Source organism: Coenobita brevimanus, chromosome 102 (genome assembly GCF_032717465.1).
Source record: "Coenobita brevimanus isolate Jiangsu-jjx chromosome 102, ASM3271746v2, whole genome shotgun sequence".
Classification (NCBI taxonomy): domain Eukaryota; kingdom Metazoa; phylum Arthropoda; class Malacostraca; order Decapoda; family Coenobitidae; genus Coenobita; species Coenobita brevimanus.
In genome coordinates, this window is record NC_137055.1 from 3,266,041 (window position 1) to 3,284,894 (window position 18,854).

An 18,854-nucleotide genomic window follows, 5' to 3' on the forward strand; every position below is an offset into this window, starting at 1 on the left:
CTTTGGAACGAGCGCTGGAGATATGGCAAATAACGCCAGTTTAGAGTAAAATCTTATAGTTGTATATTTATATTTCTTTCCATGCAGGCCACTCTAATTCTCCCCCCAGCACACACAATACAGAGTGGTTCATATAGTGTGCTCTCTTCGCCACTCTGATAGCGATTTCTCATGTGCTGTGGGGACGGCTTAGTTAGCGTTACCAGTGTATACCACGCTACAGTTTACACTTCCCATAACCGGCTTCATCCTTTACAGTGTGTGTGTGTGTGTGTGTGTGTGTGTGTGTGTGTGTGTGTGTGTGTGTGTGTGTGTGTGTGTGTGTGTGTGTGTGTGTGTGTTATTCGTTAAATGCAGGGTTAATTAATGAGTTCTTGAAGCAGGTAGACACAGGTAACACAGACTGAATCACCCTTGAACACAGGTAATTTGGCTGCTGAGTGGCAGGAGGGGGGCAAAATATGAATCACTTTATTTCCTCGAACGGACGGAGTCCGACGAGGTATTGTTTTTGGTCGAGTTTGTTTGTTTCTTTGTTTTTCTAATTGTCAGCAACATTACGGAAAAACGGCTGAATGAAATTCCATGAAACTTTCAGGATATATTGGCACTGATTCCCAAAGAAAATGATTAAATTTTGGAGGTAATCGAGTGATCCTGAAAGGTCAATATCAAGGTCACGGATTTTCAGAGGGCTTTAACTTGAAACGGTTGAAGATAGAGATATTTACAATTAGGAACATACAGGAACTCAGATTATGAGTTTTCATTTGGCCCCAAGACTTTTGACCTTAGATGACCTTGAAAGGTCAAACTCAAGGTCACGGATATTTAGGGGGCTATAGCTAGAAACTGGTTGAAGATATATTTACTATTATCAGTATATAAGATATCCCATATGCGTTTGTAATTGGTATCTTGACCTTTGACCATAGGTGACCTTGAAAGGTCAAACTCAAGGTCACGCATATTCAGGGGGCTATAACTCGAAACTCGTCGAAGATAGAGATATTTACTATTACCAAAATATAGGAAGTCTCATATGGGCTCTCACTTGGTAGTATGACCTTTGACTCTGGGTGACCTTGAAAGGACAAATGCAACATCGCGGATTTCCTGAGGGCGTGACTTGAAAACATTTGCGCCATTACCTTGGACTTTTATTGTGCACTGACACTACATGGCAGAAACAAGTCAGTATTTAGTAGCAATAAAATTACTGCTGTCGGCCGAGGTTTGTTCTGCCTGGCACCACTTGTTTAACCGTCTGTTTTCCATTGCAGCCACGTTAATATTTCCATTTTAGTTTTACATAGGCTTCTGGATGTACCTGTGTCGAAACAAGGCACAAAAATGATGAAAACTCTGAAACACAGGCTAGTATTCTCGCTGGGTAAGGAAGCTCCCGAACACCTCTTCCTTAGCGATTTATATTTGGATATGGGTGGTTAATATCCTTTTGTGCGTTATTTACGTAAAAGCTTGGCAAAGATTGAAGGATTTGTATTTGCTTCCTTATATGGCGAGAATACACCCGTAGGTACGTATAGTAAATTCCAAGCACTAACACGGTGTTCTCACACCTGCCTTTTCACATTCAAGTCCTTGGTTACTAAACATATTTACTTTAACTTGGCCTAAAACTGCCATGGTTCCTTCTTAAATTATGGGTTGTAACGAGTGAATAAAACTAATTTGAATGCTAGTCACGATGCAGTGCTATGGAAAAGATGCAGAGCCGTAGTATTGTGCCACTGAGATGTTACAAGAGATTAGCATTCGATAATAGTGCTAGTCATGAAGAAGTGCTATGGAAAAATGCACAGATATCGTATTACCTTATTCTGCCACTGAGCTACGGGGAACAGACTGCAGAAGGGGGAAAACCTACGCCAATGTAAGGCAGTCAAATAACAACACAACCTCTTTTACACCTGTTCTAATTTCTTGCACTTCACCGAGTTCCGTTCATGCTGCACACACACACACACACACACACACACACACACACACACACACACACACACACACACACACACACACACACACACACACACACAGAATACGTACCTCACTCTGTCCGTGCTCTGCTTTGAAGAATAGCATAAAGTTTCTCTTATTCCCTATCTTGATATATTCCCGCTTCCATTCACGAGAGTCGGATTCCTCCAAAAAGAGAACCTCAGCTTCAGCACCATTTTCCTGTAAAAGTAAGTAAATAAATAAGTAAATATATAAGTAAATAAATAAATAAATAAATCTCCAAGTTCTCAAGATATTTTTTGACCAGTGTATCTATACTAAATGTAATTGACAAAACAGGGAGTAACATGCATGATTATTGACAGAAAATAATCTTAAGCTTGAAGATAATTTTTTCCATATAGAAGGATTTTATAATTTTAACCCCTTCACTCCAGTGCTGTATCTTCTGTTAAAACTACCATTAGGTGATTAGATTCAGTCTGGACAGTGTTTACACGTTAGAGGAGTCAGATATATTTCTAATTAACTTCTTTATTACTACTGTGGCGATCTGTCCTGAGACAATTAAAATAATCTAAAGGTAACAGGGACAATAATATGTCACCAGAATCAGTGGGTGAAATTTGGTATAAGAACTTAATCCCTTTAATCACACACACACACACACACACACACACACAACTGAGCGAGGTAAACTGGATGTACAAATTCGATATCTTATTTCACTGGTTAATTCTTGCTTTCGAGGCTCCATCTGCAGTGTGGAGGTGAGAGCTTAACTTAAACTCTTCGCAACCTGATATCTCTTACTACTACTCACACTATTGCTACTACTACTACTGCTGCTACTACTACTACTATTACTACTACTATTATTATTATTATTATTATTATTACTAATACTGACACCACTACTACTACTACTACTACTACTTCTACTGGTAATATTGATAATAACACAACAAATATACGACATCCGACTGAAAGCGTAAAAATGAATTGACCACATATCTGCAACTTCCAGACGACTTAGCATACAGTCTTTATACCGAGGGCTGTAAATAAATCCTTCAGTAATCCCTTCCACAGCAGGGGACAAATCCTTTAGTAATCCCTTCCACAGCAGGGGACAAATCCTTTAGTAATCCCTTCCACAGCATGGGATAAATCCTTCAGTAATCCCTTCCACAGCAGGGGATAAATTCTTTTGTAATCCCTTCCACAGCAGGGGATAAATCCTTCAGTTACCCCTTCCACAGCAGGGGATAAATTCTTTTGTATTCTCTTCCACAGCAGGGGATAAATTCTTTTGTATTCGCTTCCACAGCAGGGGGTAAATTCTTTTGTATTCTCTTTCACAGCAGGGGATAAATCCTTCAGTTACCCCTTCCATAGCAGGGGATAAATTGTTTTGTAATCCTTTCCACAGTAGGGGATAAATCCTTTAGTAATCTCTTCCACATCACGGGATGAATTCTTTAGTACACCCTTCCATACCTGGGACTCTGTTTGGGAGAATAAAATCGTCTGGGCGTATTAAGATCAAAACAGCAAAATATTTCCCAGGTATGAGGGACTTATTATTTTGTCCTTACTCTACCTTGGCCTAAAACTGCCGTCTCCATCCTGAATGCAGAGCTGTAACCAAAGGACAACACAAACAATAGATTATAATACTAATCACGAACACGTGCTATGGAATGGATGGGGAGCTGTAGTATTGCCTACTTGGTTACGTGAAACAAGCTACAAAAGGACGAAAATCTGGACTAAGTTAACGTAAATGGAGTCTATCAGTATTAGTTGCAACCCTAGGCTCATCTAAACGTGAACCCCGTGGACTGCAGGCTGAAGTTCCCCACAGTCCACCACCATCATTATTTTGTGGGGAAGGAAGGGGAATGTGTGACCCGGGTAGCTCCACTGGCCGGTCATATGAGTGAAGGTGCCCCTCTCGAGCACCATCCAAACGAGAGAGAGAGAGAGAGAGAGAGAGAAATAACCTCTACTGACCACGTCCTCTTGGGTCCTCCTGTATAACGCTATGGAGGAGGTGTAGGAGCCCAGGTCGCCGAGGTAGTGGTAGAATGTCATCACACAGCTTGGTCCCACGGTGGAGAAGATGTGAGACTCCAGGATGGCTATCTGGCCCCCGTAGCTCTGTAACATTAGTGACAGTTTATCAGTTGTGTGTGTGTGTGTGTGTGTGTGTGTGTCAGGCTATGTGTCAGAGTCTAAAACATAAAAGCTATGTGTGGAACTTACCTGTGAACACACACACACACACACACACACACACACACACACACACACACACACACACACACGGTGTCAATTAAAAGTGAAATAAAGAGATGAATGAAAGAAGACTGACAGTGCATACGACAAAGGTGCACCCCTTCTTTTAGCTTGGTTGTAGACTGAATATCTCTCTCTCACAGGTGTTGCAGGCAAAGGTTAAACAGGGGAAGAGCTGTTTTGTGCATGGAGCTCAGAATCTCGAAGGCTTGAATGACCAAGCTCCCTGATAACCCCTTGCCTGTGTGTTCCTGTTCCGGGATCACGTACGTCCTGTTTATAAAAATGGAATACCAGTTTGGGATGCTGATGAGGAATGGACATTATAACATTATTTTGCGCGTTCATCTCTGGGCAAAAACTTGATGATAAATTCCATGATGCCCAGGGGTCCCCCTACATACCACACACCAGCACATGTCGCCACTTCGACACAAATACCAACAGATTATATTAAATAAATGTTAAGGCTACCTCATTCAAGATAAGTGAAATGGCATTAGTGTTATTTTGTTTTTTTCTTTTTTTTATGATATGTCAGTGGGTCTTTTAGAATATCAGTAAACTCTCTATCTGTTTATCTATTGCCAGACGCCTTAATCCCGTAAAGGGTGGCCACAAACAAATCGCCTCCATGTCGTCCTGTCCTCCGCCATTTCACTGCCCTTCTCTCAGCTCACACTCCCCTCTCTCATATACCTCGCCACTCCATCCTTCCATCTCATCCTTGGCCTCCCCCTCCCTCTCCCTCCCTCCACCTCACTCACATACACTTTCCTCGTCAGTCTCTCGCTCTCCATCCTCTCCTTTAAATAAACTGAAAACCATGCAATTCTTCCCTTTCTCAGTCTGCTGGATTTTCTAACTCAAGGCTTTTCAAACAATAGATCACTACTCCACTATTCTAACCGACTGACCATCATCTCCCTCTGACGACCAGTAGTAGTAGCGAAAAAAGATGTAGTTGCTATAAATGAGATACAATAATCAACATCGCACAGTTCAGTATAATCTGTAAATAACTGACCTCTGTCTTTGATGTGCTGAGGTCATGGGTATCAATACTGTGTGCGTGATCAGTGTCGGGACCAGGAGTGCCAGCAGGGAAGCCAGTGATGGACCAGTGGGCTGAACTGGCACTGTTTTCGAACCATCCACAGAAGTCATCATTTTCAAAGTCACAACTCGTTGCTGTAAACAAAAACAATGGTTAATAGTCACTTAGATCTCAGTGGCAAAACAAAAATATGCTATGAAGAGACTTGCTCGATTATTAAAAGTGCCTACCAAACATTCTGTACCTTATCCATTGTAATATTATATACCATAAAACCAATTAATTTTACGACAGCGAAGCTCATAATGGGTACATCAACACTGAAGCATTCTATACTATATCCACTGCATTCTTACATCCTCCCCTCAGACAGTTCTTATTGCAGTGAATTCATGATTAACATAATATCAATGAATCATGCTGCATTATACATGTATTTATTATCTTATTTTAATTGCTGTGAATAAGCTAATGACACCTTTGTATAACCCCTGCAGTTTCAAAAATCTCTCGGAAGCTAAATGAATAATACTGGAAGTAGCAAAAACAAGATGAAAAGACTCTGTAACTGAAGGATTTAAACAAATTGTATTTTATCCACTGCACTCTTCCCAAAAACTGTGACTCTTACAACAGTGAAGCTCGTCAGTGCCGTCACCGCAGTCGTCAATAAAGTTGCATGTTTCGATGGGGTCATAGCAATTGCCATTGGCACAGGTTCGCATCCCTTGAGGGCAGCTGGTGGCCGGAGTGGTGGTAAGGTCGCTTCCAGGCAGGTGTTGGTTGGATGCGAGTTCACAGTGAGGTGTCATTGAGAGGTCGTCAATGGCAATATGTCCTGCATGTTCCATGCCTACAACTCCCTCGATTACAACCTGTCAACAAAAACCATTTTTTGCAATATGTCTATAGGGAGATTATATCTATAATATCCAAATTGCACTCCTTTTCATCTCTCTTTGTTTATTTTCACTTCATGTTCCCTACTCTAGAAGCGGCGATGGGATGCCTTATCGCGGTGGCATCACCTCCCTGGGCATCTCCTGGGAGCCAAACCTTCCTAGCTATCCCGTTCCGGTGGAGTGTGGTGCCTCAGAGCTGCTGTTGTCGCCGGGCACCGCACCCACCGCGAGTGAAGTGGACAAGGTGCCCATCTTCTCCCATCTCCTTATCGGAGATCTGGTGAGGATGATCGGTGTCCTCCGCTGCTCCAGTGTTCCACCTCGGTGACACCGATGGCAACCGAGCAACAACAACAACAACAACTCTGGTAGTTCAATTGTCGTAGTTATAGTGGTCAAATTTTTTCTATAGTGGTCAAATTTTTTCTAGTTATCATAGTGGTGTTTGACTGACTTACTGATTGACTGATTGACTGACTGATTACAATAACATATTCAGAGAAGCATAACAACAGAGGCCATTGCCGCTGTACAACAAGAGTAATATAAGACCAAGGATACATTTTTTTACATGTTCAGTATACTGTATTATGTCCATAACGATAAATAGAAAAGGCAAAACTAATTTTTACAAACATGAAAACGTCAAGGTCACCCTATAAACCTCATACCAGACAGCCAACAGGGGATCCGCAATAATAGATCAAGCCGTACAAACTTACTACGAAAAAGATCTGGGAGAAATTACGAGCAGCGATTTGAAACATTCTAAATAGTGTACAGGAGCGAGTAACAAAGGAAATAAATTCATCAACTTCCTTTCAAGAAACCTTGAACAGTTTAGGGATCACCAGTGAGACGAAAACACTGTGTACAGTATTGGTCCCAAGACCATATTTAGGGTGAAAACAAATTAGACAGAGCACAGCAAGGAGCAAAGATAATGATCCCATCACTGAGAAACTTACCTTCAAAGATCGAGAAGAAATATCTAAAAAACGATTCCTTTGGCTTATCTATTACAAATACTTAAAATTCTTGTTAAATACGACATGTGAGTTATGGAAATTTATTTGATGTATGTACAGAATGATACTACGACTGGAGATTATGAAATGACCTGAAAGATAAGTGATACAATATTAACTGATATTCTATAATAGTTTAATATTCTTGCCATGTAACAATGGAATAAGCTACTAGCAATAGTCGTGAGTGCAAAAACTACAAGCATATTTGAAACAGGGATGTGTCATGTCTCCATGGTTGTTCAATCTGTACATGGATGGGGTAATAAAAGAGGTACAAGGTAGGGTAGTGGATGTTGGAGTGGCCCTGGTGAGAGAGGATAGTGTTTGGAAACTCCCTGTACTGTTGTTTGCAGATGATACTGTGTTGTTGAGTGAAGACGAAGGGGAGCTGCAAGGCTTGGTGGATGAATTTGAGAGAGTGTGTAAGAAACGGAATCTAAAGGTGAATGTAGGGACGAGTAAAGTGATGGTCTTTGAGAGAGGTGAAGTCAGTGAATGGACAGCGAGGTTGGATGGTAAGGAATTGGAAAATGTGAGTACGTTTAAGTATTTGGGTAGTGTGATGAGTAAGGATGGAGGTTTGGAGGGTGAAGTGCTTGAAAGGGTACAGCAGGGAAGAAAGGTTGCTGGTTCTTTGAAAGCAGTGATAAGAAACAGGGAAGTGAGCATGGAAGTGAAAAAGTTACTACATGACAGTTTTGTGATACCAACTCCAACGTAGGGAAGTGAAGCTTGGACGTTGTTGGAAGGACACAAGTCAAGAGTGAGAGCAGTGGAAATGAGTTATTTAAGAGGAGCCTGTGGAGTCACATGGAGAGACAGGCTGACGAATGAGGATATAAAGGAGCGTTGTGGTGTTGATGTGGATGTGATAGGAAGCGTTATGAGGAACACACTGAGATGGTTTGGCCATGTGGAGAGGATGGAGGGTGAAAGACTGACGAAGAGAGTGTATGTGAGTGAGGTGGAGGGGGGAAGAGGGAGGGGGAGGCCGAGGATGAGATGAAGGGATGGGGTGGAGAGGTATATGAGAGAGGGGGGTGTGAGTTGGGAGCAGGGCAGTGAAATGGCGGGGGACAGGGCGACTTGGAGGCGATTTGTTTGTGGCCACCCCAAACGGGATTGAGGCGTCTGGCAATAGATAGATAGATAGATATTTGATATTCGGCTTTACCAATATTTTGACATTACAGGCCAAATCTAATTGAATGTTGCTTATTACCAAGTTCACGTGTATGCAAGTGATTGCAATTAGGAACTTCTTCGATTGTCTATGTCCCCCTTCTTAAGATTTGTAGATTAGTGATTCCATTGTCTAAAAAGTTGCTCCTACGTCCCGCGTATAAAAATAGCCATGTTTGTTCTTTCTAGCAGTCATGGTGGTTTTTAGATAGGGGGGCATATCTATGAGTCCCTTTAGCAGTCAAGCTTAATGTTCACAAGGAAGGTAGTTCATTCTAGCATGACCCCGTATGGTGCTTTACTTTAGCTCCTTAATGATTTTCACAAGCAAGGAGCTTTAGTGACGCCCCATATATTGGTTCACTGTAGCTCCCTATGGATTTTCAAGTGTGAGGTGCTTCACCGAAATGAAACCCCATCTGCTATTTCAGTACTGCGAAACCTCACGAGATTCCGCAACTATGTAATGCTTCTATAGGTGTCCTCTTTCTCTGCTAACTTTTTGTTGGAGGGTGTGGTTGGCGGGGAAGAGTCTTCCTTTTTTCTACCCTTTTGTTTTCTTACACACGTTGGTACTATCTGTAGGAGAATTAGTTTTTTCCCCAACGGATAGCATAATGTTTCAATAACCCCCTTATACTTTTCATGTAACTCTATCTATGTACTGTATGTACTCAGTCTTTCAAGAGCAATGTGTCCAGACATCTAAAAACTAGCGGATCTTGAATTTGGCTTTTCTTGCTTCAGCTCGATTTGGAAAGGACATATTTTGCAAACTGTCAGCTTTGTTTTCTTTAATTTTGTTTCAAATATAAAACATCTTGCCCAGGAGAGGATACTGAGGCAGCCAAATACACAGAAAGGCCTTGAGTCTTAAATCTGAGCCGATGTTAAGACTGACACGGTTCTTTAAAATGAGGAGGAGAATGGGATTATGTTTCTTATATAAACCATAGGTAAAAAAAAAAATCAACGTTGGGAATAATTTTAAGTGGCAAAGAATTATGGCTGTACATTTTTAGAAGCATATCCTGAAGCACTATCAGTAAGGTTAAAATGACCTTTGCTTCTCAGGATAAAATAGGCGATTTACTAGTTTGCTTAACTGTATGCTTAATAAGTAAAGTAATTACACAAATAACAAATAATAAATATGGCATATCTTGTAAGTAGCAATAATCAAATCTCCTTCAGTGTTTAGCTAAGGAGGTCAAACATTTTTGTGGAAAACAAATTCAAAATTACTCATTATAACTAACTTGGAAGTCTGGATCAGCCGGACTGGAGTTGTCAACAGTCTTTGTAAACTTGAGCCAGACATCCTTGGCGGTGTTGGTGATAGTGGCCAGCAATGTGGACCCATCGGAGTAGAATGAACTGCGTCTGTGCACGTCAACACACGTTGTTAGTCTTTTCATTTTACTGTTACACTGTGGTAGCATTATCATTTTTATTTTCATAGGCAATGTCGATGCACCAGAGTAGTATTAGCTGAAGGACAGATACACACTACTTTATATAACGTCGAGAGGCCGTAAGGACGTGTATTAACAGAACAGTTTGCTAATTATGTAAAAAAAAAAAATGCAATCCAGCTAAGGCGAAAGTGAGTGAAATTCTTATGATAACTTCGAAAAGTGATCTCCGTTGAAATACTCCCAAAGCGACAGGGAGACACTAATTATACATGAACTATAGTTAGCTAAGTTACGGAACATGTTAGCATACCTATAGACCTTGATGGACCCTGAGATGACTCCTGTGGCCTGGTACCAGAACCTCAGATCACAGCCTTTGACGGAACCCTTTATAACAGGAGAGTGAAGTCGTCCAACCAGCTCCGTCGTGGCCAACTGCGACACATCCAGCACCATATAGTGACCTCGACAGACGAATAAAAAATTAAAATAAAAATATCTTATGGTATCACTGATCACATACAGTATTATCCAGTGCCAATTGCATTAGCCTCTGTAGTAAGTCAATTGGATTAGTATTCCGACAAAAAGTCTTGGTTTCTATCCTCACCTCCAATAGTACCAGTGGTGTGATCTTCTGGCGGTAAAGTCCCCGGTAAATCTCCAGTTGCTTGTATCAGAATCCAGTCGGTGTCGTCATCTATATCCTGCTGCCATTCCTTTGACAGGCCTTGTTCAAAATTACACCGGAAGGCATAGGTCTGACAGGTTGTTGGCGGCTCGTCGGAGTTGTCAAGGCAGTCGTCAGAGAAGTCACACACGTTGCCTTTGTCTACACACGTGCCACTATCGCACTGATACTGGCCAAGATCATCACACGTCATTCCTGGGGATAAAATTACACACTCACTGAAGAAGTACAAAGACCTGCGCCTTGAGTTAAAATGAGGATTAAGACAGGGTAGGCATTATATAATATTGTTTTAAATGCATACTAAACTTAGAGGTAACATGATTATGTGAATGTTGTCGTACTCTACTCAGAAACACTGACCTACAGGTAATGGTGTTTAGGATAACTTTGGGGTTCAGCAAAGCAGGAGAGGCATATTAATAAACGCATGTGGAGAGGCTATGTGGAGATGATGGAGAATATGAGACTGAGTAGAAGAGTGTATGTGAGTGGGGTGGAGGTGGAGTGGAGGAGGGAGAAACCAAGGGTGAGATGAAGTGATGGAGTCAAGAGATATAAGTGAGGGGGGAGTTTGAGCTGGAGGGAGGGCGGCTAAATGGCAGAGGACAGAACAACGTGGAGGCGATTTCCTTCTGGCCACATCTTACGGAATTGAGGTGTCTGCCAACTGATAGATAGATAGACAGATAGACAGTATAATAGAGAGAAACAGTGTCCCAGGGTATCATGTACTGACTTCAGGTGGTAATTCTTGGCCTGATCTTAAGTAAAACATCCTACACAATCCTGGGTCCAATTTTCAACTGCGATGGAGCTACAATTCCTGATGACCCTAGACGACATTAACCTCTCTCGTAACTCCACCCATCATTCGCCCATCACGTGTCAATTACCCTCTCATTGTGGGGAAAACTCTAATATTCTAATGCAGCTTATGACAGTTTTATATTTAGTAAGGGTATGTAATAGGAACTAGGCAATTTAATTTATCTGAGAGTGAGTCATAGGAGCCTTAGAATGTTAGACTGACTCTCTCTCTCTCTCTCTCTCTCTCTCTCTCTCTCTCTCTCAGCTTACCGTCGGGCGGCAGCGTTGGTGGAACACATTCAATAAAAGCCACGTCATCGATGGCCCCTCCTCCCTCGTAGGTCTCGCCTCGCTGGGCCTGTATGCTCACCCCAACATCTTGCAGGTCACCAACACCCACCTCAGCCTGGGGGAGTAGTGTGGGGAGGGTCTTGGCTTTCATCCGACGGAACTGGGATATTCCTACTTTAAACATGGATATACCTACTTTAAATTGGCACATTCCTACTTTAAATTGGGATATACCTACTTTAAACTGGGACATTCCTACTATAAACTGGGATATTCCTGCTTTAAATTGGGATAATCCTACTTAAAACTGGGATATTTTTAATTCAAACTGATGCCCACCTTAATACTACGTTGTGGTTTCTTTAAAATAGATGTGGTTTAATATTGAGGTTGGAATGAGTCTCCTTGGCTTTCAGTGAAAGCAACCCTCCACTCTGACTACACTTATATATTCACCGACTGAACAAAATGGGACCACATTACCATCATCATCATCATCAGTAACAACAGCAACATACTCTGTAGACTATATGAATGCGTTAAATCATCATCATCATCATCATCATCATCATCATCATCATCATCATCATCAACAACAACAGAATGTGAAATAAAAGAAAAAGCCCTCTGTCTGCTGTCAATTCTTTGTATACAAACGGGCACGATTGAAATACAAGACTATACTCTCTTCACCTTAACCTGGCCAAGATTTTCGTCCTTTTGCAGCTTTCATGCATCTCAGTGACAGAAAAAGACAATACTACTGCTCTACATCCCTTCCACAGCACTTCTTCGTGACCAGAACCGTACTCTAATGATTAATCTGTTGTTTCAGCTCAAAGTTCAAGATGGAGAAATGGAAATCTTAGGCCAGTTTAGAGTAAAAAGGGTATAGTAGTCTAGCTAATCCTACCTCTTTGGGCTGGTGCCGTACTGACTGATTTTAGCGTCATTATTATATCACCATCAAGGGTGTTGTACGGAAATGGACAACTTCTAAACAAAGTAACTGCACATCAGTACCGGGTCAGTAAATGGTATATACTGTATGTATTTATATATGTATGTGTGTATGTACAGTACGTATGTATGTACCCCCATAAGCAAATGTTAGTTAAAAATTCCCTGCCAATACTGTGTCGTGCCTTCCACGTTTCTCACTCCTTCCCACACTACAGAGAGTAGTTTTCATTCTCATACTCTTTTGTTGTGTGTTTCATAATATCCATGGCATATAATCGGTCCAGGTAGCACCTTCCATCGCCACAGCGAGCAGAGAAACGTTGGCGAACTTTTGCTCATGTCTGTAGGTACCAGTATGTAGCTGCCAAGTGTCAAACGGCCGGTATACCGTAGGCAGACAGCTGTACTAAACACTTTCAAGCTGTGTTTTACTGGTTTTGAAATGCAAATGATCCGCCGGGCATAAAAGCACCAACATATGTGACTGGAGAACTGGTCAACCCCCACCAGGTACTTATGCACAGCTGTCAGTATGGAAGGCTTATGGGCTAAAGTGAGAGGTACATGTGGACATTTATTTTGATGGAATGGCTGTATTTCTGAAGGAGAGGTTTTTATTTTTTAATTATGTGATCGACTCTGGGCATAGGCTTCACAGCCTGCTCCCAAGGCCCAGTAGTCCTCCTACATATCCATACACCTCTACATGTCACCACTTCGGCGCTAACACCCACCGTCCATATTGAATACATGCTAGGGCTGTCTCATACAGGACTGGTGTATTGTTATTAGCGGGGGTATTTTTACGACATGTCGGTGGGTCTTTTGGTACATCGGTAAAGTCTGCTTTACATGAAATTCAAATCCTTAAACTGTTCCCTGCCCCAGCGGATATTTGAACCTGGGTCCGGTAGGACCGCAGGCCACCTCTCTACCGATTAAGCCACCGCCTCCCCCAAATATACATCATCGAGTGACTTTAAGAAGGTACAGAATTTAAGAGGAGTTAAATACTACTGCACCCTCTTTGATGCCTGCCACCGTGAAGGATCAAACCCTTACTTGGAGTGATTTATGTGGACCCAGCTGAAAGGACAGAAGCGAAGAGTGGCGGGTGCCAAAACAATTTATCTCATACGTACAGTCGTGGTCATACATAATCACCTATCCTCCTATACCCCGTGCCTCAGGCTGGTTCCTTTATACGAGGCAAGTCACAATGGAGTAAGAGGGGCTGAGAGGGAGGGGCCTGAGAGAGGAGGGAAAGTGGGTGGGGGGACGAGCGATAGTGCGAGGGTAGCGTAACGGAAGGGAGGGAGGGTAGATAGGGGAGTGAGAATGAAATGTGAAGTTGTGGTCACATTATTTCTCTGTTTTCTTTCATTCAGGACATGATATAAAGGAGTTAATATTTGGTAGATAATGCTGCATTACACCTTGTATAGCGGCGTCAGATAACAAGCTTTATTAGATAGGTAGTGATATCAAGGGCTACAGTAGCTCGTGAGATGAATATACTGACGTGACAGGTCAAACATTAGTGCAGAGCCATCGAGACTATGTAGGCCCAGATTGTCAACGCGACTTCCGACGGCCATAAGACTGACGGTCATAAATTTTGTTAGCTATGACGGTTAGCTAGGGTCGACCATAAGCACTATGCAGAATACGGGCCCAGAGAACGTGAGGACACGGGCCCGCCTCCTCCAGCACACCAAGGACGGGTGGGAGCTGTTCAGACAAAACCAGCAAACCACCAACAACATTGTTTCCGCGAAGACTGCAAGAGTTTATTGAGGCAGGAGGCCACTGGACTATTGCTAAGGCTTTCCTGGTTGCTTTGGCTTGACCAATGTCGGGAAACAATGACATCGATATATTTTGGGAGATTGGGTAGGATTTTGTTTCATTCTCCCTCCTTCCGACATTCAATGGGAGATAATGTATTATATCCACCAATGTGCACAAACATTAGATTTAGTTACCTTTTATGCAAGATTATTATAAATAGCCTTCTCATATAGAGATGCCATAAAATAGTTGACATGATGGTGACTGTATAGAGGGAGTGTATACCGAGATGATGATCATATTTATTTTACTCTGGACACAGCGATGCCAAAGGTTGCATATGATATTTAGTTCCCAAAATTAATTACATGTAAGGGTAGAGGACGTTTCTTACACAAACATTACGGAAATCAAAGCCATCCAAATTCCATTCTGCGTCCGAAGTCAAAATACACGAATAAACACAAATATTTGGCTCTACATTAATGCTTGATCTGTCACATCAGCATATTTCTCTCACGAGCCAGCCCTCGATATCGTCACCTATCTAAAGCTTAATACCTGACGCCGTCATACAAGGTGTAATTCAGCATCAACTACCAAATAGTAACTCCTTTATATTATGCCCTGAATGAAAGAAAATTTATAAATAATGTGAACACCACTTCGCATTTCATCCTTCCTCCCCTACCTACCCTCCTTCCCCTTCCTCACTCCAACCCCGCACCATCGCTCGTCCCAACACCCACTTTCCCTTCTCTCTCTGGCCCCTCCCTCTCAGCCCCTCTTACTCCACTGTGACTTGCCGCGCATAAAGGATCCAGCCTGAGGCATGGGGTACCGTAGGATAGGTGATTATGACCACGACTGTACCTATGAAGTGTCATGGAGGAACAGACCCACAAAGAAAAGGATATGTGCAGAACGTGGTATAACGAATGACGACGTGGGATGTACTGCACATAACATTACTTGAATGTGGTTCGTACATATGATATGGAGAAAGGAGATAATTAGACTAAGTGCGTGAGGTTTGAGTAGACGGAACATGAAGAAGAAAATAGGAAGATTACGGATATGTTGAGAGTAAAAGTTATAATTAATAAGGGAGGATGGTGTGTCCTGGGGAAAAGCGTCGTTCATGAGATGGAAAAGTAACCCCTCACCAAGACAAGGAAGCACAGAACAGAATAATTAAATGGTATAGCTTGGCAACTACATCATTATCAGTTATCCGAAGCATTAATTGTCTGTTAGTCTGAGCTAATTATTACAATTTAAAATTTAAGAAACAAACATTTTTCAATTTTTGAACCCCAAAGTGTGATCTTAATTTATTACAGTGTCAGGCGATTACCCACAACTGAGGAAAGTGCAGGGTGATGGTTTTTAGAGTTTCGAAAAGAATAATGGAGGATTTACAGCGAAAGTAGAAATATAAGCTTTAGTTATGGCAGAAAAATAATCCTGTACACAGAACAGGCAGCAATGGGATAAGAAAAAGTGGGACACAGTAGATGGTGTGAAGGGAATAGGTGGAAGCAGAACAAGGCAAAGGAATGAATACCTGGCTGGCCTTCTGCCTACAACCTCGTATCTTTGAAACACATTTAGTCCATGTTCCTAGAAGTGGACGGAACGTGATTCGGACTTACTATGCCCTTCTTCGTAAGAGGCATTTGGTGGTAGGCTACTTCTTATTGCCTAAAATAAAACTCGAGCTTGGAAAGAAAGAGACGTGCTGATGGTGTTTTCAAAGCCCCTTCATCCAACGTAGCTTCTGTTCATCAACGTCTCAGTCACCTTTCATAATAAGAATTTGATCCGAATTTGAAAGGTTCTGACCCAAATCAGCCCAAGAAATATACTAAAGGAGTGAGTTTTGGTTTTATCTGACTTACATCGTACGCCAGATTACAACACAAGTTTATCATTAACACGTACAACGGAAAGAATATAATTCCCACTAACCATGTGCCATTCATTGTCCCAGTTTCCATCAATCATCCAGGCATCATACGGGTCTGCCTGGCGTGGCCGCAGCACCACATGAAGTGATCCAGTGTCCGGCCCTGACCACCAGAACCAGAACCCAAGGCGGCAGGTCTTGGCGCTCTCACCTGTCAGGAACAAATGGTTCATGTACAACACAAAACCTGCCTAATAACCAACACTCGGCAAAAATTATAATATGAACACACATTGTCTTAGACACTTACCTTCTATACAATAATTAACAACACCTGTCTGTCTGTCTGTCTGTCTGTTCACTTTGCATGGCCACAGTATTTTATTTGGTGTTGAATATTTGCATGGATATACTGTATACATGGAATAGAGAGAGTTCGCAAGTATTATACCGACGGCGGGAGGGTATGGTGGAAGGAACACAGCTCTGAATATTACCACTCGTAAAAAAAAAAAAATATTCATAGTTAAAAAAAAAAAAAGATAATTTTCATGGCCTTTGAAAACAATGAAAGTAATTAGTACCACAGAAACTATGGTTTAGGGTTCTGAGGAGGGGACAAAACCCCCGGACCCCCATCCCAACCCGGCAAAATATATCCTATTTTATAGATAACGGAGTGGAATTTTGTGTGGATATAATTACAGGCCCAACTAGGATTTAAGCATCACAGAAACTATTTGAGAGTTCAGGGAGGGAACACAGCCCATATGACAATAGTCATCTTTTTCAAGCTAACTTAATTTCCTCATGCATATAGATAAAGGCCAAAAGAGCTTAAGGACACCTCAGGAAGTATGTATGGAATACCCATGAAAACATCCACAGTTTTCAAGACAATAGGATGTAGGTTTTTAGTGGGTGTCGAGTGTTAGTGGGTGTATGCACTAGGTACTGACATGGTGGAGTGAGTGGCTGGGCATTTGCATATCACACTGTATTTAATTCTACAACGAAGACTCTGGACTTCCAAACATAAAACTGTTATTACCAAAGTAGAATGTTGTTTCCAGATCAGTGTAGTCGTCCTTGTCTTCGCCAAGGATTGCCAGGTAAATGTAGTAACCGGAGACTGCCTCAGTGGAGTGATCGGCCCCTGGCTTGTACTGCTGCAGGGGTGAACCAACCGACGTGGACCCCTGGGACACCTGCCAACTAGACACCATTCCATAATTGTTAGTCTCAAGCTTAGCCTTCATTATATTACAGTTTCGGGGTATTAACTCCTAAAGAACATGGAAATTAAGTTTGAGTTATAGGAGTACCGAAACAAAGTCACAAGTACAGTGCATTCAAAGGCAGATCAGATACTGGCTTCCCCACAGCACCACCACTGCTGAACAAGAGACCTGCGAGGCTCTTAACCTTTTCACCACCCAGACATTTTCCAATTTAACACCTGACGTCGGAATGAACTGATCTTGCCGTTGGTTATTTTTAACTTATTTATGTCTTCTTGGAGGGAACACTTTTGCTGGTCTCTTACCTTTGGTTCCTTCTTCCTTGTATTACAAAAATTCATTGAGGTAAATAAGGCTATTGCTAACACGTACAGTTCAGAAAGTCTCATTCTAAGTTCTATAAAATGGTGTAGAGATAACATGAATGTACCGTACTAAAATAAAGTCGCTGGATTGAGGGGGTTAATGTCAAAAGAATATTGACGGTCAGTGACCCTGGGTGAGTGAGATGAGAATAACAGTTGAAGAGAGAGATTGTTAGACAAGACGAGATGCCGCTTTGTTGTATCACTAGAACTTCATAATTTTTTTTCACTAAGGGAGTTAATTTAAGCATCGGCACCAGGAGTATACTGAAGCTCTTGTCTCTGTCCATAACAGTTGAGCCAAAATGTTCAACAAAAATCTCATGGAGACAAATTTCTGGACAAAGCAACGATAAGGCTACACTTATGCATTTTTTTGAGCTTCGAGCATACCTTCCAAGAGATGCATAATTCTCATCCTTTCATCCCTAGGACGGAACTTTTATTCTATTCATTCACAGCTTTACTCAGTTTTAAAGAACGCTATGGTACTGTATGGATCAGTAAAGGTTGTATGCCTCCACTCTACGAAATGTTTTTCTTAAGGTAAATAAAAATCTGAGGAAGAAGAGGCAGAGGTAGGCCGAGGGAAACCTGGTTGAGGACAATGAAAAGAGAAGCGGGAGATGAGTGTTTGTGGGACTTGAAGGAGATGGCAAGAGACAAATATTGGTGGAGAGTTCATCGAGGCCCTATGCATCCCGTGGGGTGCCACAGGAAATGATTGATTGACTGATTGATTAAATAAAAATCTGGAGGCAGCTGTAATGATATACACAATGCATCATAGGACTGAGAGGGGTCTAATAATAATAATAATAAATAATAATAATAATAATAATAATAATAATAATAATAATAATAATAATAATAATAATAAAAATAATAATAATAATAATAATAACCAGCGAAAACAATA

The 18,854-nt window shown here is 41.6% G+C and overlaps 1 protein-coding gene across 1 annotated transcript in view; it reads right to left on the minus strand.

Annotated features, from left to right (window-relative positions):
* Window positions 1-18,854, minus strand: part of LOC145415344 (MAM and LDL-receptor class A domain-containing protein 2-like) — a 153,255-nt gene that overhangs the window by 24,766 nt on the left and 109,635 nt on the right. The window contains exons 36-45 of the mRNA XM_080284620.1: window positions 17,381-17,615; window positions 16,392-16,540; window positions 11,646-11,781; window positions 10,485-10,760; window positions 10,185-10,338; window positions 9,716-9,839; window positions 5,973-6,216; window positions 5,312-5,475; window positions 4,000-4,146; window positions 2,071-2,202 (exon numbers count right to left, since the gene is read on the minus strand). Of these exons, the coding sequence (XP_080140746.1) occupies window positions 2,071-2,202; window positions 4,000-4,146; window positions 5,312-5,475; window positions 5,973-6,216; window positions 9,716-9,839; window positions 10,185-10,338; window positions 10,485-10,760; window positions 11,646-11,781; window positions 16,392-16,540; window positions 17,381-17,615 (1,761 nt within the window). The remainder of the gene's footprint in view (window positions 1-2,070; window positions 2,203-3,999; window positions 4,147-5,311; window positions 5,476-5,972; window positions 6,217-9,715; window positions 9,840-10,184; window positions 10,339-10,484; window positions 10,761-11,645; window positions 11,782-16,391; window positions 16,541-17,380; window positions 17,616-18,854) is intronic.